At 38.2% G+C, this 24,161-nt stretch overlaps 1 protein-coding gene and 2 long non-coding RNA genes across 3 annotated transcripts in view; 2 read left to right on the top strand and 1 right to left on the bottom strand.

Annotated features, from left to right (window-relative positions):
* LOC145478068 (TELO2-interacting protein 1 homolog) overlaps nucleotides 1–11,040 on the top strand; it is an 11,196-nt gene extending 156 nt beyond the window's left edge. Inside the window, exons 1-8 of the mRNA XM_081455971.1 lie at nucleotides 1–1,647; nucleotides 3,195–3,400; nucleotides 3,866–4,229; nucleotides 4,817–5,547; nucleotides 6,374–6,622; nucleotides 7,324–7,497; nucleotides 8,536–8,841; nucleotides 10,306–11,040. The exon at nucleotides 1–1,647 is cut by the window's left edge and continues 156 nt beyond it. Coding sequence (XP_081312097.1) covers nucleotides 423–1,647; nucleotides 3,195–3,400; nucleotides 3,866–4,229; nucleotides 4,817–5,547; nucleotides 6,374–6,622; nucleotides 7,324–7,497; nucleotides 8,536–8,841; nucleotides 10,306–10,497 — 3,447 coding nt within the window. The 5' untranslated portion in view covers nucleotides 1–422 and the 3' untranslated portion in view covers nucleotides 10,498–11,040. The remainder of the gene's footprint in view (nucleotides 1,648–3,194; nucleotides 3,401–3,865; nucleotides 4,230–4,816; nucleotides 5,548–6,373; nucleotides 6,623–7,323; nucleotides 7,498–8,535; nucleotides 8,842–10,305) is intronic.
* Nucleotides 11,041–13,116: 2,076 nt separating this feature from the next.
* Nucleotides 13,117–16,071, bottom strand: LOC145478080 (uncharacterized). The gene is made up of 3 exons (XR_014048183.1): nucleotides 15,866–16,071; nucleotides 15,651–15,711; nucleotides 13,117–14,754 (listed from the first exon to the last, which is right to left on the bottom strand). It is a non-coding gene; the product is annotated as an uncharacterized LOC145478080 (long non-coding RNA).
* Nucleotides 16,072–17,617: 1,546 nt separating this feature from the next.
* Nucleotides 17,618–20,624, top strand: LOC145478081 (uncharacterized). The gene is made up of 3 exons (XR_014048184.1): nucleotides 17,618–17,632; nucleotides 17,974–18,058; nucleotides 19,216–20,624. It is a non-coding gene; the product is annotated as an uncharacterized LOC145478081 (long non-coding RNA).
* Nucleotides 20,625–24,161: the final 3,537 nt, after the last annotated feature.

Genomic DNA, 24,161 nt, shown 5'->3' with positions numbered 1-24,161 from the left:
GTCGAAATCAATGGAGTGATTGTTTTGCCACGCATGGTTGGCAACATTAGAGCCTCTTGTGATGGTTTCTATGGAAACTAATCTGCAGAAGCTTACATATAGTGCCAGTGACTGTAGCCTGTGAAAACAGCCATCCTTCTTCGCTCCCGGCTACAGTCACTGGGGTATCTGAGAATGCAAAGCCAATTGGCCTCAGCTTTAATACCATTCAGAACCTCACCCAACTACACCCCACGTCACGCCCACCCCTTGCCCCTCTTGTGAGGAAGTCTGGCTCCCAGACCCCATGAAGAGACTCCGTTGCGCTGAAAGCGACACAATATGAAATTTTTTATGAAGTAGATATTTTGACAAACCAAGATGGCGGGAGATTGGGAGAACTATGTGTTGTGTTCGAGTCTTTCAAGAAATTATCCAGTGCAATGAATAAGAGCATGGGGCCGGATCCAAGTGAATCTTTTAGAGAGCTACGTCCTGTTTGTATAAGGGTATCTAAGGAACCGTCACCTCAGAACATCAAAGATCTAGCGGCTAAACTGCGGGCTGTAAATCCCGGGCACCTAACACAGCTGGTCGAGTATGTGTTGTTTCCATTGAAACTGGCGTTACAGAGCGCAAATCTTACCAATGAAGTACAAGAAACCGCAGTTGGTTGCATTGAAACTCTTTTCACCCGTGCACATGTTTGTCAGCTCGGTACACTTGAAGAAATGTTTAATTATCTGTGCATGCTTCTCAGCTCAACGGAAAGAGGCCCTGGAGCCATAGCTGATATTCCTGAGGAGCTAAAACTAGCTATTGTCAAGTGCATATCTCGTTTGCTTCAAGGCACTTCGCTCGTGGTGAAATGCGCGTTCTATTCACCGCGTCTTCTTCCTATCCTGGGGCACGCGGTTACCATCCTTTTGGCAGTGTCTGAAAAGGAGAAAGCCAGGAATGTAAGACTGAGTGCTCTTGAGTGCCTAAGTTACCTCGCTTGCTGTAGTGAAAGCCTTGGGTGGGATCCCAGTGCAGGTAATGATCCAGGTCAAGATGAAGATGGAGAAGCATTACAAATTGCAATTAAAAGTTCTGTGGCACAAATATTTGCATCATTTGTGCCTGGAATATCAATGACTCTATGCCGAATCATCACAGGAGATAGTAAACAGGGTCATGCAATTGTCATGCAAGCTATTGACCTGTGGGGTGACATCCTCACTTTGGTGATGAATGATAGGCATATGCCAATAAAACCAACAGACAGTAAAGATGTCATCTCGCAACTTATTTCACTGGCGACAGAAAACAAATCGAGTGAATCACAGGAAAATTCAGAGGCTAGTAATTTAAACTCAAATCCAGAAAAACTTGATAAAGTAAGGAACTTGAGTGTTAATAGAAGCATTGCATGGTTTCATGATACAGGATCAAAGTTAAAAATTGTCATTGAGCGACTGAGCATGGTTTCTGCGCACCCAAACTGGAAAGTACGGCTTTCACTGGCAAAGTTTTGTGACAAACTACTTGCAAACTGTACAGACTCATTACAAGCTTGTGTTTCTACCATGGTTGACTTACTGGTTGGACTGATTGGAGATGACTATTCACAGGTTGCTTCAATCAGTGGAACTGCATTACAGGAATTATCACAAAGACTTGGAAATGGTGAGCAACTTGTTATCTAGGTTAACTGTAAGTAGTCTCCCTAATTAACAATTAGATTATGAGTTCAAGATTTCTATCACAGATAGAAATCAAGAGCAAATAGTCTAATTGTTTTAGTATAAATATACAAGTCTCTCAAAACCTGTATTAAACTCATCGCAAATAGATGAGCTTAGGAACTGGTGCCTTAAAGGTTAGCGGGGTGCCAAAGCCATAAGCCGCTAGGAGGTATCCATGGCAACCCTGGAAAGCAGGAACCACCCAATCAGCGTCCGCTAATTGGCACCGTCACACTGAAAGGAATTCAGTGGAATCTACTTACCTGGAGAATACTTACCCTGACCAAGAACAAAACGGGAGGGAGGAGAGGGTGCAAGAATCCGCAATGATTCGTGAGCAAAGCAGTGCAACTGATCCGCAACAATCAGCAGAATACACTACAACAATATTATGCAATGAACCATAAACCCCTGCAAAACCCCTGAAGGCCGCCCCACAGGTCACGTACTCCCAAACGTGGAAACCGCTGGCTGCATAAGCTCCTATTTAACTTGCCTGAATGATATTAGCTGGATGGGCACGCTAGCTGGCTGCATTAGCTCGAGTTTAACCTTGCCTAAATGATATTTAGCCACATTTAAATGTGTCTAAATCCTCTTCACAGACACCTTGAAAATACAAAAAAGCAGCCGTCATTTTGTTAACAAGCCCACACTGCTACGCTTCTCACTGTCTACAACAGAATAGGTAGTGAGTAGTGTAGCCAATAAGAGAACAGCATTTGTAATAGAATGCTAGTAGATTTATACTAATAGGGATTAGAAAAAAGGAGGGGGAGGAAACAGATAGAGTAAGAGATTCTGCACAAATTTTCTCAGAATGTTTGTATGTCAGCCTCAAAGGCACCTTCTGAAAAGATGAAAATTTATTACCATTCAATTTTTGTTCTCTTTTTTCCTTCCCCTCCACTTTTCCCCTACCTAATTAGATATGGCGTGCTTTCAGGCTGTATCTTAGTTTGGACATGACTTTGTAGATAGTTCTGTTTATAAGCTTTTTTATTTTGTAATCTGACTACAGTTTGAAAAGGTTGATCAATCAAGTGACCCAGAAAAAAAATCCTTTGTCTTTACCACTCTTTAGAGTGTGAATCTAGTTTTCAAGAAATGGTTAGTGTCTGGTTCACTGGAAGTTGCTGACATGCATGTACATGCATGATTGGAAAATAAGTGGGGATGCATAGTGAAAAGGTGGACCTTACATGTACTTTCATGTGAAAATTATTGTGTTATAGAAACACAAGTTATTGATAAGTTTCTAATTTGAGATCCTCTCCTCTGGCATCCTCTTCTTTTCCCACACCTTTTTGTATTGACCAAACTTGAAGCAACATGACACATGACTCAACTTTGCACTGCATACATATTTACATTAACATATTCTGGTGCACTGTAGAGTGGATGCTATGGATAAATAAAGATGTTGTTAATAGTTGGAATTAGGGTCAATACAAAAATTGTATTTTGTTTGTTTGTTCATTAATTTAGGTCCCAGTTCACTCAACTCATTGTTGGAGGAGAACCTTCATTTGGTGTTGACGGCACTTCCACGTGTCATGAGAACAGCTGATGATGACAAGAAAATACATAGTCTGAACCTTGCTCTCGGTTACTTGTGTCTTCTTGGTAACAGACTAAGTAGCTTGCTGAATTCATCATCCTATCTCAAAAGACTGTCTCTTGCTCTGGTACAGGTGTGAAAAATTGGATTGTTTTGTATGTGCATAACATGTGTAGTCATGTTGTACTATTTATGGTAATATTCAGTGTTACTACAATCAAAGTGTAGGGGATTTTAGGCTTTTTTAACTTTAAAAAGATTATCAAATTGGTTTCAAGTTAGATGTAAACAAATCACTATGAATTAGTCCAATATCAACGTAATGTCTGATCTGGAAATTATGGACAAAGCCACGTGACATACTTGCTAAAACATTGGCAGAGATGTTCACAGCAAATTGTTTTCCTTGAAGATGTGTCCGTAACTCTCATCTTTAACAATACCTATTGCTAAATATTTTATTTCAAAATTTTTGGACAAGGTTAAGTGTAAAGTTGGTTGTAAGTTGCATTCAGACGCATTGAACACTAACAAGCAGAGTTGATTTTAAGCTCTAGAATACTGATATTGACAGTAACTGTTATTCAAACTGTTGCAGGTTCTAGAGTTTGATGTTGGTGATGTAGGAATAGTAGAAGAAAGAACTCCATCTCTATCAGAAACAGCTGTCCCACCTTCTGAAACTAAAGGAGAAAATCCAATGTCATACCCAGCAAGCCAGTTCACCGCAAGCAAGTATCCTAAATACCACTTCAAGCATTTTAGAGATGACAAAGTTAAGGTGGCAGTCAACCAAATATGCCATGTGCTTGGTTACTATGGCAACCTTCAGCTCATAGTTGACCACTTTTTGGACTTGTTTCACGAGTCAAAGCTCTACCAGAAGCAAGCAGTTTATATCCTGAGTGAGATTGTGATGGGCTCCTGTGGAGGAACAAGTGATGGAGAGAACAACTTGATTGGTGAGATGAATAACAGTGTACTGCATGTATGCAACAAACACATTACAGTGCAGATTAATGTAATGAGCATTTTTAGTAACATGCACTCTTTTACTTGAAACAAGACAGCAAGCTTGAGTGTTAGTGGTTGACAGGATGCTCCTTAGTGAACTATTTCCATCTAATACTCGTGAGCAACATGTAAGTAGGTTCAATTATGGGTGTGTCATGGCAAAGTTTCCCATACTACAGAGCTTACAGTAAAATTAAATAATAATATTTATTTAATGATAATGATAATGATATTATAGTAATAAAAGATTTCTTCTAGCACCTTTTTCCATGATTCAATGGTGCCAGTATCTCAGTTTCTGTAGCATCACATGACTAAGAGCATTGATTTCCTACTCTTCCTTGGATGGGATGATGGTCCATTACAGAGATGTTCTCCCAGAATAAAATTTGCCAACAACCATTATTACACCGGTTTGGAGAGAGGCACTGTGAGAGTTAAGTCTCTCACCCAAGAATACAGCAATGAACTCAAACCACTTCACTCCAAGTGCAGCACACTAACCAGTAGGGGTTTCTTTTTTTGTCTCTTTCAGGAACTGAGAAAACTGAAGGCATTGTTGAAAATCAAAGCAAAAGTCTTCCTGAAGTTCAGAACCTTGTGGAACTTTTAATCTCTGAGTATATTTCTGATGGAAATTGGAACCTTGTGACCTCAAATCCTCCAGTACTACACACACCCAAACGTGTCTCATCAGACCCAAAAGATTTTCTCTCATTCAAGAAGCAAGAAACAAAGCCAGCAAAAGTTCTTCCTTTTGAAGTTCTGAGCAATAATGTACAACTCAGCTGTCTGTTACTAGAAGCAATTGGTGTGTTTTCAACAGTTATTGCTTCACATTTTGAGCAGTACCTGATGAAGGTTCTGTACCCCATCATGGCAAAGCTAGGAAATGACAATGCCACAGTCAGTCGCTCAGCTTATGAGACTCTTGTTAAGATTTGTCAGAGCTGCGGTTATGTCTCAATAGATGAACTTATTGCAAGAAATGCTGACTACTTAGTGAACTCAATCTCACTGGATTTCAAGTATGTTTTCATGAACTGCCAAGCTCCTTGTGTACTGAAAGTGATGATTCAGTATAGTAACCCTGGTATCCTTTCCATCATCGAGGACACACTTATGGATATATTTTCAGTCATCGATCTTTATCCTGATGAGCTAATGTACCTGTTAATGAAAGTGCTGAATGTGCTTGTTGTAATGATCAAGAAGTGGTTTCCAGCTCCAGTAAAAGACCAAACAACCAAGGATTGTAATGAAGAGGTGTAGTATTATCTGGCATGTCTTGTTTAATTTTGAGAATTATGTGGAAAACTGGGTTTCACTCACCACATTTCAATTTTGTAAAAACTACCCAGCTGACTTGTCTGCCCTTAAAGCAGAAACCCTTTTTATTTCAGTGTCCTATTCTGGCATGATGTTGCTTTGATTCTGCTTTTTGAATAAGACAAAATATTGAAGGGGACACTACAAACATGATCGGAAACTTAGTCAGGCTTTTGTCAAGTCTTCTATTTAAGAGTGTCGTGTTGACATAATTTATAGTAGGGTGTCTGGAAGCATGTCCGTGTTGTTTCGTATTTCATTTCTGTATAATTAAAAAACCTTGAGTTGCAATTAAAATCACACTGTTCGTACAATGCAGCATAGTTGTTAGGAATGGTATTTTATCATATGGACACGATTGTTTTACAGGGAAATGCAACCCTTACAAAAATTCATACGAAACTACATCCGGGACCTGTGTGGCATATTTTCCCTGTCCTCCCTGGTGAAAATATCAATGACTTTGTTTCCCCTTTTTCACAGTTCTTCTTGCAAACAGTTAGTATGACTATATAATGAAAAGAAAATTATACGAGCTTGAAGATATGAATTTTATTTTCATGAGCTAAGAAAAATATTTTACTCACTTGCTGCACTTGGTCGTAAAGTAGTCATTTGTTTTTACCACTCAAAAATAAATTCATATCTTCACACATATCATATATTGTTTTGAAAGAAAGCCACATGATTTATTTGCAGTACATTTTACTCATTATATCAATTTTTCAGTTTGTTTTAATATGTGTTTAATGGTTTTGTCCAGAAACCAATCAGCATTTGTCCGGAGAAAAAGCAATCTGAATTGGACAAAGAGGAGAAGCAGCTTTCAGCTGACCAGATTCGGGAATTTTTCCTGGATTACCATAAAAGGAAGCAACAATCTCTGGGATACCTAGATGATGAGGAGCCTGGGACGGGGACATCAGAGCCTGAGGAGGGTGGGGTGGAGGAGGAGCAGTTTCAGCCAGACAAGAAGCCAGAAATTCCAAGACATGTGAAATATGTCACACAGGTAAATATGGAAATGACTTTGCCTTACTAGCCCTTTGAATGATCTTTGACACAAAGGATGCATCTAAAAGTAGGCCATAGCAGCATGGATATTTTGTATCTGTTGGTATTGTTTGCATTTTTGGCTTACCAACAACTAACAACAACAACTTTTATTACTACTATGACTCACATATTTACAATTTTTACAGAAATAGATATACAGATTAAGTTAAAAATGCTTGATAATAGCAACAGCGCGAACCCGCAGGTAGCCTGGGCTAATCTAGGCGGGCCACATCTATGTTTATATTAAAAAAATAAATAGCTCCAAAGCTTTGCTGTACACAACATTGCCAAGTACACAGGCTAAGGCAGCAGCTGGCACAGTTGTCAACGCCTCCTGCCTCAATATGAGCAACAAGGATACCCATTCATATATTAACCAAATACGACAGAAAACACATAATTATGGGTGATCCCTTCATTCAAGAATTGTCATATTACACTGAAATTAGAAAGACAAATTTTGTTTGCTTTTCAGTTACACAATCTTTGTCTTTAATATTACATTGATTAACTTCAAGAAAGAACTAAAGTCACTGGCACTGTATTGAAAGGACTTAATACATTGTACATATACCTGATCGATAACTCTTTAGTTGATCTGCATAAAATAAGTTACTTTATTTTTGCCATTTTCCTATCAACGTGTCAATGTAGGTACTGGAAAAATGTGTCCATTTCCTGTCATCAAAGTCTCCATGGCTACGTCTGTTGGTGCTGGACACAATTGACACTGGTATCCAAGCAATCAGCCAATCAGAAGATCAGCTTCTACCCATGATCCATCGCTTGTGGCCATCAATGGTCAAGAGATTCACAGATAATGAACAGGTAAATCACAACAGTTCTCAGTTACTGTAGTCATTCTTAGAATTTTGCAGTTCAAATCTAAATTACTAAACTATGATGGATAGATGAGTTGTTCTGTTAACAAGAACAGAAAAGCCAAGGGATAAATTGCATGCAATTTGTTATTTAAGGAAGGAATGTGTATATTAAAGTTCAATCTCCTTCAAGCATGGCGACTTGAAAACCTGAAGCACTGCAAGTCTGCCATATTAGAGTTACTTGAAATTCCTATTTAAGAGTTGTTAATTGAGCTCACAATCCATTCATATCTCTGCCATTATTTGACGGTTAATTGCTATAGGCTCCTGAGTACCTGTGGCACTTCACCTCATGTTTAAGCGAATTTTACCTCAGTATTCCCGGACAGTGCTTGAAGCGGAGTCCTTTGACAGAGCTCTGTAGTATACATGTAGTGAGATTGGAAGCCACATATCTTGTGCTTTGCATGACTTCTAAACTAGATTTTGGTGACCTTCATTGAGTTATCTACTTGTTCAAATCTACGTGCAATGATTATCAGTAGACCTTAGTAATTTCGCGTGGTTTGCATCATTGTAAAAGCAGGAAGTCATTGTGGAGTCATAAGATTGGATGCAAATGTATATGTGTATCATGCTGTTTTTGAAGACAACTTAGATTTTGATAATTACGGCTCATTTTTGTCGATTAAACAATGAATATGACCTCTTTGGCAAATTATCAATGCAGAGTAAGCTGACGAGAAGAATTAAATTAATTTAATACAATGTATATTAAATTCCCCTTGTTTCTCTCAGTGCTGGGGCAACCCTGTGTTGGACTAGATCCTTATTGACGGAGAGAATGTAAAATACTCCTATTTTCTTCGTGGTTCAGACTCTGGACCCTTGATAAGCCACCTAGGCTTGAAAGAAACCTCGCCCACATTTACGTATTAAATTCTCTCTAGGTGTGCTAAAAAAGGTATGGAGACTATAAGGAGAAATTATGTGAGCTTCAGGGTAACGATTTGACAGCTTCATTTGCATTGCAAATCTGCAGGTAGTCACTATCAAGGCTGTGACTGTATTGTGCTCGATGGCTGAAGCGTCAGGAAGTTTTATGCAGCGTCGAGTCATTAAAGATGCCATCCCTTCTATGACTGCCTTCCTTGACAAGCAGTCATCAGTGAGTCTTAAGGCAGGCCCAGTCTACTCACAATCTCAGTCGTTCAAGCAACAGCTGGCTGTATTGAGGAGCCTGGGTCGACTGTGTAGACAGCTGGAGATCAGCGAAGCAACGCTTAGCTCTGTAGTGTGGGTTTGTGCCCAGTATCTGAGCTGTCGACAGCCCAAAGAACTTCAACAGGTTGGTAAAATGTTTAGTAAGTCACAGTAGCTAACCTTGACCTACTGTGATGATTCATAAAGCGAAATAACTCAACCATACCGACTCTACGCCGGCCAGGTAACGTTTCGTGTAGTCTCAGTTTTGTTGCGCGGTTCAAGACAAGTTGAACGAAATATTGGCTTAGTGTAACAGCCCTAGACAACCCATGAAGGGTTTATTACAGCATTATCGCTAGATCGACTTGCCCAAGTAGACTAAACTGATTTTACTTTGAGCGATGCGTACTCCAACGGAAACGTTTTGAGATATTTTCATTTCAAGGTATGTTACCTTGGACAGTTTTTTTTTTCAACTTGTGTCGCAGCAAAATTGGAGACAAGTTGACAAAAGTATTAGTCGTCTAATGTTAAAATACCTTATCACTTTTCACAATTTCTGAGAATATCTGGATTTCATTGAAGGTTTCTTAACACTCAGGATTATGTAAGTTTTAAGATAGCTCCTAAAGTGTCGGGGAATTGATTTTGATATATCATGATAATGATATATCTATTCGTATAGCACGTTTCCCATATACGTGATCAAATGCGCTTTACATGTCTTGTCAGGGATTAATAACCAAAATACTGAAGGTATATATGAGGATAGTCAACCAGGGGCCCGTTTCTTGAAAGTCCCGGAAACTTTTCGGGCCCGTAAAGCCGTAGCAAAATCTCGAACCTTACGATTACAGAGCTGTTTTATTCACATATTATTATATAAACACCAGTGAAATACGAGGATTTTTCCTTTTACTAAAAAATCATATCTTCATCACGTGCAGTGAAGATACTATTTTTATCTTTCACACTGTGAATCATTCCTTTTTGATAACATTTTTCTTTTGTCCCTTTAACTACACCTAAATTTGTTGATTATGATCGAAACATCTTCGGATCTTCTTCGGTCGTCTTCGGCAATGTTCGGCAATGTTCGGAAATTGTTTAGAAATGCTCGGAAAATGTTCGGAAGCGTTCGTCTCGCCTTCGGAACAATTTTGGAAAATCTTCGGAGAGTGGTCGGAAATCTTCGGAAAATCGTCAAAAACGTCGTCATAAGTATGTTTATATAATAAAAACGGAGAAGTGTATACGCCTGAAACTTCTTGAGCGAAGGGAACCTCTCTTCATATTAAGAAATAGAGGTTATTACATGCCCAATTGTGGATACGAATTTTATCTTCTCGTGTTCAACTCGATATCTCACGTTTCAGGCGTATACACTTCTCCGTTTTTAGATACAGATGAACTAAAAATGTCTTCACGGGCCCGAAAAGTTTCCGGGGCTTTCGAGAAAAGGGCCCCAGGGTTTTAGGGTATTCTTGAAATATTCCTTGACAAAATAAAAGGTTTTGAAATATACATCCCCGCAATTAGATTATTTATTGATTTATCTTGACTTTCTATCGAGGAAAATCTTGTTGTTCTGCAATTGTTCTCACAGGTGGCAGTCAGTGCATTTAAAGACTTTGCATCAGTGGAGCCAGACCTGATCTGGTTGAGCTTGAATGACCTGTTTTGTCCTGTTGAACTTACTCCTCCACATAAAACATGCAAACCTGTCAGGCTGGCTGGAGTCGCTCCTCAAGGCAAAGAATATGCTGAGAATGTCAACATTCTGTTGTCTACAATTTGAAAACAGTGACCGGCGCCATTACAGATATGGCGGGTTTTTTTCTTATATGGTTTCCGTAGGGCGTTTTTCACAAAAAAAACATTGGAGCTGTTGAACTAATATGCGGTTTCTCTGCCGGAACTAAGATTTCTTTGGTGGGAAAGCTATGTTTATTATTGTTTTAAAACGTTGTTCGTTGTTGCGTTAAGATGACTGGACTTTGTTGTTCTGGGAATGAGTCTCTAGGTAGCAGCCTTTTAAAATATATGTTTTTTGCAACTCTCAAAGTTTTTTTTTTTTCTCACACGCTTTATTTGGTGAAGCGTCCTTACTTTGAGATAACGTTTCCATTCTCAAAAACAGAAATTTACTGTTATGGCTCATTAGCCGTAAAAACATAGTAATGTTGTTTAGATTGTTTCGTGGCGTAAATGTTCTTTGTAAAATTAAATACATTGGTAACGGAACTAACTAAAATTACAGAACAGAGGACCGACGTATAAGCCATCAAGGAAAATCCTGGATAATCACATTCAATAACGTGAATGTTTTGTGAAACGTGCAAGTTGTGGCACGGCGGAAAAACCGCGGCTCATGCGCAGTAGATTTCGATTTGTCTTCCCGCCTTTCCATTTTCAAAATGGCGGACGACGAATCAAAAACGAACACGTCATTGTCATGGCTTTTGGCAACATCTTGCTCGCTCAAGCCAGTTACAAACAACTCGGCCACTTTGGGCAATGATCCGTGCTGATGTTTTGACTGTGATCGAGAGGATCGAAACGGTGTTGGCAGTTTTCTCAGGTGATAAAGACAGCTCTTCCGAAAGGAAACTTTCAGCTTTTTCAAATTCACCCGAGGTACCGTTTTTCCTTTTCTTAAGGTCGTGTCAAGTTCATTAAGGTTTTGAACCGCAATTTCTTGTAGCTTGTTTAATTTTATGGAACATATAAAATATGACTTTTTTTTCGTGCTGATGAAAATTTTTAAATGCTATTTGTTCATGGACTTTTGTATCGTTGCCTGAAGAAAGAAAAGTGGAGGACGAATTCGTAAGTAGTACACACTAATGCCTAATTTTGTTGTGTTTCGCTTGCTATTCATTCGTGCCTTGTTTTGCCGCTTCAGTGGATGCCATGTACTGATTTGAGCTGAAAACTTGTAGTAAGCTTATAGAGGTTTAATATGGCATTGTCGAAAGTTGTACTGTATATGTAATACAGCTTGAAGGATAAAATAAATTGCTCTTTGTTTATGTCAGCCTGTGTTTGATATGATGGCTTATGCTACTTCTTACTACGATTCTTGTTCCTTGGCTACGCAGCTTTCCCCGCAGGTAGCTGCGGGCTTCGTTATTGCAAACATTTCTCCATTGTGTTAACGAAAAAAGCAATCCGCCAAAAGGGGTTCTCGTTCCACTTTATACTGGCGGAACATTCGTTTATGTGAAGGCTTGTAGTTACATCGAAATTCAGTCAGTGTAAAACGCAGACTGTGCACTGCAGACTGCAGAGTAAGGGGGAAATACATACTGCAGACATTATAACTGAATCGTGTTTTATCGAGAGCTAACCTTAAAAAGGCTAACTGGAGAAAATATTCAGGCTAACCCTGGGGCGGATACAGAGCAGGGGTTTCGAGATACGAACTGCCAAAAGGCGGTCCCCTGTGGGGGGACCGGTGGCTTTCATGCCGGAAATTTTTGAAATGTGTTCCTTGAATTGGAAATGGGATTTCTGTTATTCTGGAGCCAAGTTAGCATGTTATGTGTTATTTCTTTTTTTTAATCTAGGGGGTTCAACCGAACCAGCCAAAGCCCCCTAGATCCTTCCCAGCTAACCCAAGTGATATTCAGTCTAACCCTAGAACTATTTAGGCTAAACTCTCACTTCTTTTGGCTTGAATAAGGTTGGTCTGTTTACTGTTAACACACAGTAACACTTAAAAGGTCTACAGTCTGCATTTTAACACCTGATCTGCAGTCCAAAGTCTGCATCTTACACTGACCACGTTGGAAAGCATGCCTTTTTGCAAAAAGCACCATTGTGAGAAAACACATGACAACTGCACCATCCCTCCTCCCCCAATAGTAAGTTTAAGTCTTGTTCCAAGCAAATACCATATGCCATCTCTCCTAGATACTTTTAAGGAGAAGGTTCAGTAGCCTACACTGCAACAAAATTCTACTGTTTCATATTGTGTTCCAGATAAATTCCATACCCTTGCAGACCCTGCCACCAAATTTTGTTTACTCCCTCCCCCAACTTCCAGCCATCCTAAGGGGTCACCACCTTATTGTGGAGGGATGGTTTTTGTATCCATGACCCTATGAGCTATGTCAGCTGGAGTCTTGTACTTCTGGTAGGTTGAAGGATAGGGACCAGACAAATTGTGATCACCTGGCTTTCTAGGTTGGGTGTTGGGCTGAGGGCTGATAACCCACTACTGTAGAAATTAAGACTGTAGCAGATACAGAAGATATTCAAATCTCTATCAACATCAGTGAAGCAACAAGGGCTCATCTCATAACACATGCATTTGGAGCAAACCCCTTTCTCTGAACACCCCACTGAAAATGCCAGTTCACCTTCATACTTTCCTTTTCAAAATTTTAAGTTTTGAATTCTCTCCAACCCCCCCCCCCCCCCCCCCAACTCCTCAGAATTTCCATTGACCTCCCTTGAGGTGGATATGGTTATCTTCCGGCAACACAATTCACTTTTTGGTAAATTAATCATATCAGGCAATGATGTCTCAGCAAAATGTTTATCTGATTAAAATGCAACTTAGAGATTTGCAATTCCAAAATAACTACATGTAAAAACTATTGTTAAGTTAACCTCTCCCATTCTCAAACAAAGAGACCAAACAAGCGTGACTTGAATTGTTTCATTAAAGACACCCCCCAAATAAAGAAAACTAAACTGAAATAAAAATAAAATCCAACACAAACACTCAAGCAATGAGCATCATTAAAAAACTGGATCATTGGATAATGCAATTTGAGAGTTTTCATTGTTTTAGCCATCAGGGGTTATGAGCCATTATACCATGCTCTACAAATATGGAAAGCGTATGCATGACTTTTTGAGCATTTTTATTGTTATTTAAGTCTAGTTTTCTATATTTTGGGGGCCTTTTTAATAAAACAATTATTCCACTCATGCCTGTTGGATGTGAGAAGATTAAAGCCAACTCAGCACTATGTGCCTTGTTGGCTATCTATTATCTCATATCAACACGTTCTCGTGGAATAGTTGATAATAAATTATTATTCACCCGCTAACGAGTGAATGATATGTGATCCAAACAATAACAAAATGGCCAGCGAAAACTTATGTTCCGCCAGTGTTTCTGAAATGGAAATCCTGAGAATACAAGAAGATACTGTACCAGAAAATACAAAAAAGTCTTCAAAGTTTCGAATTTTCAATTTTCATTTCAAGTGAAAATGAAAACTTTGATTGAACAATGAAATTGTTTTGCAAACAGACTTTTCATTTAGATTGCTGATTTGAACAGTGTTAAAAGACCATTTGGCTAGATTGTGATCAACGAGGATTTTATTGCAGGTTAACTAGACCTGCCATGTTAGAAGATTCTGTAAAGAATTGTGCACATCTTAATGCTGCTTGCATGGACTAGCATCCCATCCAGGGGGTAGTAGAAATACTCCTAGTCACTTCATGCTACAGAAACCGGGATAAGCTCCGGCCTGATGGGCCACTTGGCTCGCATGCAGGCTTTACCTTACCTTACCTCATGCCGCTTGCATGTTTTCCACGCATGAATTGAGAGGTCAATTAAACGATCTTTTAATGGTTTCCTTTTCATCTGTAGTTGAGATCACTCTGTACATATACTAAAAACTTGTCAATCTCAGTAAATAACAGCCACTATTCACCTCCATTGCAAAGAATAATTGTTAGATATCGCATAGACTTCCACACCAAAATATTATGATCTACAAATTTTTAAGAAGTCAAATCTCAACCAAGTTGTTTACCAAACTATAATTTTTCTTTATTAATTACTGGAGAATCCTGAAATACTTGTTCCATGCATTTGGTTCCTTAATTATCCCTTTTATTATTTCTTAATCTTTTTATGAAAGGGGACATATCATTTAGTATCCTCTCCAAGGAAGATGGCATTCATTTCATCCATGAAAAAAACTTCAATCTTCAAGTTGATGTACATGGCCACGTCACACTGTCTCCAGCCAGAGAATCAAGTCATTGAAAGAGAGGAGGAGAGCTGTGAAAATCTGAGGTCTAACTGTGTAAAAAAAGAGGAAAAAATGTAAAATTAAATTAAGCTATACTTTGGCTTCATCCTTTGAATACTTATTACATTGCAAGAAGAAATGTCATTAACTTAGTATCTGCACTGTTCATACATCATACAATACTGCGTAGAGCATTGAAGACTACGCACCTTCTTTCAACCTATATTGTGAATACCTCAGTCATTTTGCTAGCTTTGTAACTGGGAAATTTAAATCATGAAGTACAACAAAAGGATTGTTTCTTCTTGAGGTTTCACTCAATAAAAAATAACTAAATAAAAATATTTCATTAACCTCATCATCATCAGACTAATTAAACCCAAAAAAGTCTGCCTTCAGGTCAAAAAATAATTTTACAAGATAACTTTTAAAAACTCTTTCAAAATCACGCAATTAGTCCATTCAATAACAACAAAACAAAAAACTTAGTGTACGTCTCTCATATTAGATTCTTGCACCGCTGCAAGAACTTTTAAATTGTAGACAACACAAGCCAGGGGATATATCCAAACGTAGAAAGAAATGTGTCACCTTGAATAGTACGCTGATATCCGGACTGAACATCAGTTGGCTACGCTTTTAAAACATTCATTGCATGTAAGATTTATATCCTTAAATCTACAAAATTAAGCTCATTTACAGTACAGTGTCAACGGTTTTCGTCACTTATTTATATGAACATGGCTAACAAAAAACCTAACGGGTCTCTTCCCAGAGGCAAGCCGAGGTATGACGGGTAATTTAAATGATAGCGAACAAAATATTCAACTTTTAAAATGCAGACTCATCGAGCCAAAAAGTTTCCGAAGCCACACACGAACTAGAAAATGTTGCCACTTGCAAAAATCAACCATTTACGGAAGGAAAGGAAGAAAACTTGGCTTACCTTTCAACATAGCTTTCCATTATGCTGTGTTCATTGTGTTAAGTCATCTGTACACCAATATCTGCAGCAGAAGAGCATTGTAAATAAACTAAGCAGGTGCTTCGATCCATTAGGCACAAAATGAACACGACACCAACGGACAAAAGAAATCACGACACACAGAATAACACACAAAGAAAGCGAAAAAACCAGGCTAACATTTGCAACATACTTACTTTTGCTTAATCCGCATTCTCTGCGACAAGTAGAAGTTCTAACTGGGTAAAAATCCACAATATTTCTTACTGTTCGATGCTCCCACTTGCAAAATGTTCAGACATTTTCGAAACTCGTTTGCAGCTGCAAATTGTCAGCGGCGAGCGCTTGAGCATGCTCCAAGACAACGGATTTTTCAGCCAATCAGCGGTTTTTCCGCCGTGCCGCAAGTTGTATGTTAAACTTACGCCCCGTCCACACCGCGCCGGAGGAATTTGAAAACGAAGGTTTCGCTCTGTAAAGGCATCAAATGTTTTCCGTCCACGCTTGCCAGAGGACGGTCATTTTGGATTTGGATTTGAGTAGAACTCGAGTAGATGAATATCATGATTATCGTAGCGCCATCGTTTTCCGTCCACACTAAAACGCAAATTCCTCCAGTTTAATCGAAAAACTCCGTTTTCGTGACGGATTAGTGTGGACGGTAGAGTTAACCGTAGAAATAAGACTGCGTTTTAAAATTTTCTTCGGTGTAGTGTGGACGGGGCCTTTACAAACTGCGTGATCACGTGTGCTGCGTGCCACGTGCTAAGTCACAGTTTTACGATTTCCTCACTGTCAATGTCACGATACCCTAACCCTGTTTGGCTATTTAGGAATAATTCAAGAGCCTCCAAATTAAATTTGTTGTCTCAAAAACTCATTTTCACGCTTAAAGTCAATCGAGGAATGTTCCGAAAGGAAATTTGAAATTTTCCCGCTTTTAATGACTGAGAGGAGATGAACCAATGAAATCGTCACACTGAAACAAACATACAGTGCGTGGTCGCAAATTTCGAAAATTTTAATTGCAAATTATACATGTGGTGAAATATCTGTCTTGTTGCGTTCTTGGGTCGTACGTTTGCTATCCACGTTCATAGTTTCAGCCAAGGAAACCAACCTCTTCGCCCATAACGTACTGCAAAACACTATCAAGCTTGAAGTTGGAATTGCCCCTATGTTTGGTGCTGTTACGAAACAAGGTACCTGCGGCAAGAACTTGACTAAGCAAACATTGTTAGCACGTGGCTCGATAAAAGCAAACATGTTACGGTGTTCTCGAAGTAAACGGTTTTCTACGTCGTGCTCAAGGTATAGACTGAGCTTGAATTAATGTATCTTGCAGAGGTGGCTTCTTGTGGCTGTGTTAGGCGAGTGAAGTGAATCAAATTAGCTTTTTCTTCTGGATTGCCTGTCAGAGTCATTCCAAGATACGTGGGAATTGTTTTCAACTTTGGAGAGCTTTTCTGTTAATATTGTTTTTCCTTCAGTTTGATGAAACTCTACAGAATAGTAGTAAAGTACGCTTTTACTCGAGAATTATCTAAAGCTCGATTTTAAACTTGTATGCCCTGGTTTAGCTTCAAAACGAGAAGGGGAGATGGGTGAGGTTTACTTAAATCGTTTTTAACTTATTTAACTCGTTTTTGTTATGTCCCCGTATTAGTAGGGGAGTTTTTCCCCAGCTAGGTGGTTGATGACATTCTTAATTAAGTTTCTATCTATCTATCTACTTGTGTCAATACCGAAAATACTTACAAGCAAGTCGCTTAAATACTACTTTTGTTCTTTTCCAGGAAGAAAAGAGGGCACCATGGAGATTTCAGTGATGTGATCCACAAAAATATGACTTCAGTTAACATATCCATTTAATTTCCAAATTTCAAATCTCCTCACTTATCGCCTTAAATAACTTTTAACACCAGTTGGGAGAATTTGATTGTTCATCATGACAATATCTCAAGGCGAGTTAGGGAAGGGGATTTTCTGGGTACAAAGGTCATCATTAGCGCACATGCTCTGTTTTGACAAATGCAAACGTGTGATTTTACCCACTGGATGATGAGATAAGTACAACACCTCCTCTGAGTGTTGTTTTCTAGCTGACCCCGAAAGAAACTTGTCCGTGAGTTAGCCTTCTATAAGCTTAACTTGTTTGGTTAACGGAAAAAGAAAGGTGTTTTCTTTTTTATTTGGGGTCAGTCATTCTTACAATATTACTCTGTGTGCGCGTCAATAACGTCAAACGTTTGTTTCTTGAAAAGAATGTTGTTTCTTATCAGTTGTTTTCTCCTCCTCTTTGTAGGTTGGTTCTTCTGTGCAAAGGCGCCTGAGAGTTTCAACCGATGAGCTGCAGTAGGAGGATGTCTTGCTCAGTTAACACGACAATGGTGAGTGTATGTTCCTTGGTATTACATATTTTCTCTTTTGGTAATCTTTTTTTTTTTCAGTAAAAATCGTAGCTGGGTTTTTTTGAGGTATCGTAGTGACATTGCGGTTTTTGACGAGAGCAACATGAATCGCTGGGAATGTCCATCGTTTCACCAACTTCGTCGCAAAACGTCGCCCCTGTAAACTAAAAGGAGAATTTGATAATCAATTTATTGAAACGAAAATGAGCTATAGACAAAAACGATGTTTGGAAGAATCAACTTTATTGCCATGAAAGTTCATAAAGTCACTGTATCGTGTATGAATCAAGGCAACCTACCTACCTGCCTATCACTCTGCTTCGAAACTGGTCCAAAAGTAAGTGAAACAAAATGTGATCGTCAGGTTTTGAAAATCTGCAAGGAAACCGTGAAGCATTTTCTCATAGAGGCCCTTGATTGGTGACCTTTTTTCATGTGGTTCGATCTTGGTAATTTGTTTTGAAGAATTTGTCACTGGACCTTCTTTTGGCATCCTCGACAATCGAAAAGGCGATTTTTGGAAGAATATTCTTTTTAGTCTGTTTATTAAAGGGGCTACGTTATGCTATATACGAGCATGTCTTGCAGCACATCAAGCAAACGTTTTATAACAGTTGTTAATGAGAGTAATAATATAGGTACTTGGAAACTGAAGTAGACCTCCAGTAGAGGTCACATTTCTATTCAAAAGTATACCAGCTTGTGTAATTTCCAGTCCTTGATTTGGAACACGTTACACATGGGGTGTGGATACTTTGCTTGACCTTGAACGACCTTCCGGAGGCTCGGCCACGCTCGCCGCAGTGTTTGTTACAATATGCAAATTGCCACGTGATTTTTGAGAAGTTTCAACTGTTTCTTTGCGTGTTTGCTAACTTTTCTCTGTTATGTTTAAGATAATGCTTAACATACATACCCATACTATGCTAGTACGATAATACATTTTCTCCTAACTACCCGCCAATGTAATGCGGTAATGCCGTAACAAAATCGCATTTACTCTATATTATTTTGTTTGTTGGGAACTGGTTATTCTCCAAGTTCTAACCTTCATATGCATTTTACGTGTAGCTTGTTAGTGCATCACAAATAAAAGGCAGTAATTATTGACAAGGATTTTCTCTATTTTCTTTTAGAATGAAATCATGCTCCGGATTCTTGTCATGGATTGATGTGGATTCTCATGGCTTTCCGTGGACGATACCTGCTGACGTTAGTGAAGTAATTGCTAAATAATGCTTCTCCGCTTTCTACTTTCTGTGCTTCGTTAGGTTAAGAACAGTAGTTTATATAGAAACACTATTTTAGGTGAACGCTCGAGGAAACTGTTCAGACCTAAGAGTGATGAAAATCTAGTTTCTCTTTTCAAAATCTATACGTTGTATGGCGGACAGGTGATTAGAAAATGTTCCACTTCAGAATATTGTCTTGATAAACCATCAAATTCTCACAGCTACTGCCAAAGAAATATATGGTAGTCAGATACAAGAATTTGAAGGTTGAGCTTGTTACTGAGAGGATAAACAAAAGCAGACTCATGTTGTTGAGAACGGAAGTTAAGATGGATTTTCTTGTCAACACTACAAGTAGATGAAATGTCAGTTTTCTCAGTGATTTTACGGTGCAATTAATTAGGATGGTTTTAAATTTCGTCATTTTCCACTGTTTGCAACAGAATAGTATGAAAACTAGCCAATTTGCATTTCACTTTGTTTCAATTTTTGTGATTTGTTTGATGACAGAATTTAAAATTCCGTTTCTGAGTAATTCTGCGATGTAGTTAGCTAGGTTTGTGTTATATTTAGCCATTTTTCGCTGCTGGTTTGGAGTAAAACTAAACACCGAATTACGCACTTTAAGCATTCACGAAATACTTTGAAACAGAATAGTACGAAAAGTAGCCAATTTCCAGAACGTCATTAAAATTTTGGCGTGATTTGTTTCATTACAGAATTTTCAAATGTCGTTTTTGAGTATTCTAAGATGCAGTGCCATTTTCGCTGCTGGTTTTGAGTAAAATTAAACAACGAATAACGCACAGTGAAAATTAACAGTGGAATTCTGGCTTCAATTGAATTACATTACAGTTTTTGAGTAGCTTGTTTGATAACATGGGTCCGCATTTAGTGTAGTTTATGCAAAGAAAATTTTCTCCACGTCCTTTGGATAAAATTTTACACAACTTGTTAGAAAGACTGTCGCGCATTCCTGTATTTAAAAACTAGATAATTTTAGGCATCACGTAGTGTTTTCTTTTAACAATTTAATTTTGTTTCAAACGCCTTGTGAAAAATCAACAGGAAATTATTTTTTCAATAATCGGAACTATTTTTTGGTAGTAGTTGACGCAAATCAAGGAGAACGTTTTTATCAAACTGTCGTGTAATCTCTATTATTTGGTAGATAGTTTCTTTGATAAACAGGAAATCTTATGCTCGAATCTGTAGTTTAGGCAAGATTGTTCTCTATTTATCTCTGTAATTATTGTAATTCTGTTTCCGAACTTAGTTTCAAGTCGGCGTATTCTCTTAATGATGTACTTAACAAATTGTTATTATCATTGCTTCAATTGATCATTGTAACTTGTAATTATCTTTCATTTGTATGCCATTTTGCATTCAATAAAGTTGAAATAAAGAAACACGTGTTGTCGATAATCCAGTCTTGTGACGAGTAAAAATATTTTGCGCTTTTAAAAGGGGCCTGGAAACTAGTCGGAATGTAGGCTATCTCTTTTACCATTTTTTGACTATGTAGGGTTGCCAAAAAGAAAAAAAATTCTGCGATTTTGAACAGAGTCTAGCCAGAAAACAAACCTATACTTTGACTTTTGATGGGACAAATCCGTTGCACATTACAAGATTTTTCCCGCCAAAAGACTTAGTATATTTTTGACTCAAAACCAGACACCATTCAAAAGAGCAGACTTTTTTTCCTAAGGACAATTTTCCCGCCAAAAGACTTAGTTTTTTTTTTCAATTCTTTTTTTTCGGCCTCTTTTAAAAGCGCAAAATTTTCCGCCAAAAGACTTATAAAGATAAGATTTTTCATGGTTCTGTGTAAAGCGCAAATATATCACTCCCGCTGAAAGACTTAGAAAATGACCCCTTTTAAAAGCGCTGCTACAATGTTTTGCCACACGAATAAATATTATACGAGTATTTATCTGCATTCTTTATTAAATGAAGCTGCGAACTCGGCATAGAAAGCGCGCAATGACAAGAGGAGGTATCTTCATTTGATAGCGCGTAATTCAGTAACTTCTTCACTCCTGCAAGAAGAAAAAGAAAACGAACATAAGATATAGGAAAAATAAAAATTACTGAAGACAGTGACTACCCATTCTCGTGCATTTCCCCCGCTCGTTGTTCGAAATCCGACAAATTCCAGCCGGATTCAAATTAACAAACACAGTTTTGCTCCCAAACAAATTAAATTGTTCATATGCCAACGTTATAAATAGTTCTACATGACGGTCAGCGTGAGGACCTACTAGAACGTGTACTTTTGTAGCGCAAGTTATGTCTTAAAAACCGAGAAACTAAAAAAAACCGATATTTCGCTTAGCTGAATATTCCAGTTGCATTTTTGAGTCGGTATTTGCATTTTTAAGTGCGCAGTTGCATTGAAGCTCAAGAATAAGAAGTAATCAATTCAAAACAATAGATTACTAAAAGACCATTGTACGTGTATTATTTCCACGAAACTCCATTTGTATTTGTAAAAGAAAGCTTGAAAAGTCCTTCTTTCCTTCACAGACCCAATAACATTATTTCACGGCTAAATTTCTATACATTTAATTACTTTTTCCTTTATAAAGAAGTCAAAGGAGATTGTACAAATCGCAAAGTGGACCACACCATATTTCTCAACAATTATTCACAGCAGCTTAGTCTACTATATCTCATTTAAAAGGGCACAATAAATACCTTCTAGTAAAAAGTTTGTCTTTATTTAAACATGTGTTTTTTGTTTCGTTTTTTTCAAAAAATTAATCAATAGAACTTGGCAAAAAAGGAGGAACAATTTAGATAAGCATAAATAATGTAAAGCTACTATCCTGATCGAATTTGATGAAGAGTGGAAGCATTTCCCTTGCTTTTGAGCAAATACACCCTGAAAACAGTGCAGAAAACGAACGAATCTGAAATCTATGATAACTACAATTAGCATTCTTATAACTTACGCGTCCAAATTAATCACAATATCTAAATGACCGTCATTATTTCAGTGGAAAAGAAAGCCTTCAATGGTTAGTAAACAAAACAACTAACATATCTCTATATCTTGTAACTCTCTCTACATGCTCCCTGTACTCGCCAAAAAAAATCTTCTACCTATATAAAATATATTTCGCTTTGAAATCTTCTTTGGTTTTACTCCGCGCTGTCCAGTATTCAGCGCCTTGGACGCAAGAACTGGCAAACAAATTGAAAAGTGGTGAACAGCGTCGTCAAATGACAATAACCCTGATTCAAATCTCTGATAACAGTTAATATGAAAAACATCAACGTTTTGAACAAAAGTTATTCAGCGTCTATGAGAATCAACAAATCTCTCAAAGTGAGCCACGCTCGATAGATCAATGTTCTAACATGGTTCCGAGGTTTTCCGTTTTCATTTTATATAATACTTCAGCGAACGTCACGTGATCTGAAAACAAGAAATATTTGGCCCATAAAATCATCCTTCCTTTTGTGATAATAGGTTTTTGGCCTGGGAAAGCGCTTCTTTAAAAACCTGGGTAACTCTCTTGCTGCAGGGATCAGTACCGGATCTGTTACAGGGAATTATCTTCAGAGACGTCAACAGCACTCAGAACTTAGGTCCAACGATATCGTTTTAATCCAAGAACACAACCAGAATGCAACCGGAACATAACCGGAATGCAACCAAAATGTAACCAAAGAATATTTTACAAGGCACGACTATTTAAGCCGAAAGCACAATTCTAAAGGATTACGTAAAGCTATTGAAAATTCTTAACTAAACATTATCTAATACATTTCAGAAAGCTCGATTGGCTATAACGGAATTCATCGTTTACAACATTAATAACTTTCAAAACAATACAGGTATAGATAACAGTTTAACAAAAGACTATTGCAGGTAGTAATTACAGTTCAACGCTTATTACAGTTATGATCCTACAACAAACTAGCAGGTGTTTGTTACGGTCAATGAACTGGAACAGTAACCTGTGACTTAGAAATGCAAAACGAACTAAAACAAATATATCTATGTTGGATTTCCATATTTTCTGATAGCGAAAGCGAATATGTAAAACATACTTAAGGTTACAGTATACCTTCAGATCGGCAATTTTCTTCAAATTTGGATTTTTGGTTCAAACTAATGGTCGAAGAGTAATCTCTAATTTCTGAAAACAAAATTGAAAAAACTCAATATTGGCGGAGAAATGGAGGTTTAACGTTACGGCCGGAAGTAAAAGTTCCCTCTTGATTGACAGCCCTATAACGTGTACGCAATCAACCGAGACTACTTTCGCGGGAATATATGGATACCACGTATTGGCCGGCTACTCAGATCCAAGCATTTTTCGTATTAGATGTAATTCTATTAAGTTATATGTAAACATGGACCACGGAAAACTCTGTTTACCAGTTCGAAAAAGCGAAGAACGAATGAAAACACATCAATGAGTGAAGAAGCGAAAGTTGGCCTCGCGGATGAAGCTATAGCTATCGTATCAAGCAGGCAAAAAGTCGAGTCAAGAGTAGAGAAAGATTCTGTAAAAGTTTGGGAACTCGACAGCTATAACAGCGACGTGTACATTGACTCTTTTGTTGAGATCCATTGGAATATTATCCATGCACATTTGCTCCGCCGCGCTTTCTTTTGTTCAGTTTGTTCTCGTCGCCCAGCCACTCTAGCGTTCGTATCCTTTTTCGTCTTCCCCATTTTGCCAGACCAGCTTCAAGAAAAACCGAGCTACAGAAAAATTATCTTTCCGCCTTGAGCGCATTGCGAAACTCAAGGGTTTTTTCGAGATTCACGCGTAAATTTCACCGCGAGTTAATGGTAGTAAATTTTCCAAGCGCTGATTGGCTCAGTGATCTGA

Source organism: Orbicella franksi, chromosome 2, assembly GCF_964199315.1.
Source record: "Orbicella franksi chromosome 2, jaOrbFran1.1, whole genome shotgun sequence".
NCBI classification, from domain to species: Eukaryota; Metazoa; Cnidaria; class Anthozoa; order Scleractinia; family Merulinidae; genus Orbicella; species Orbicella franksi.
This window is presented reverse-complemented; position numbering and strand designations above follow the sequence as displayed.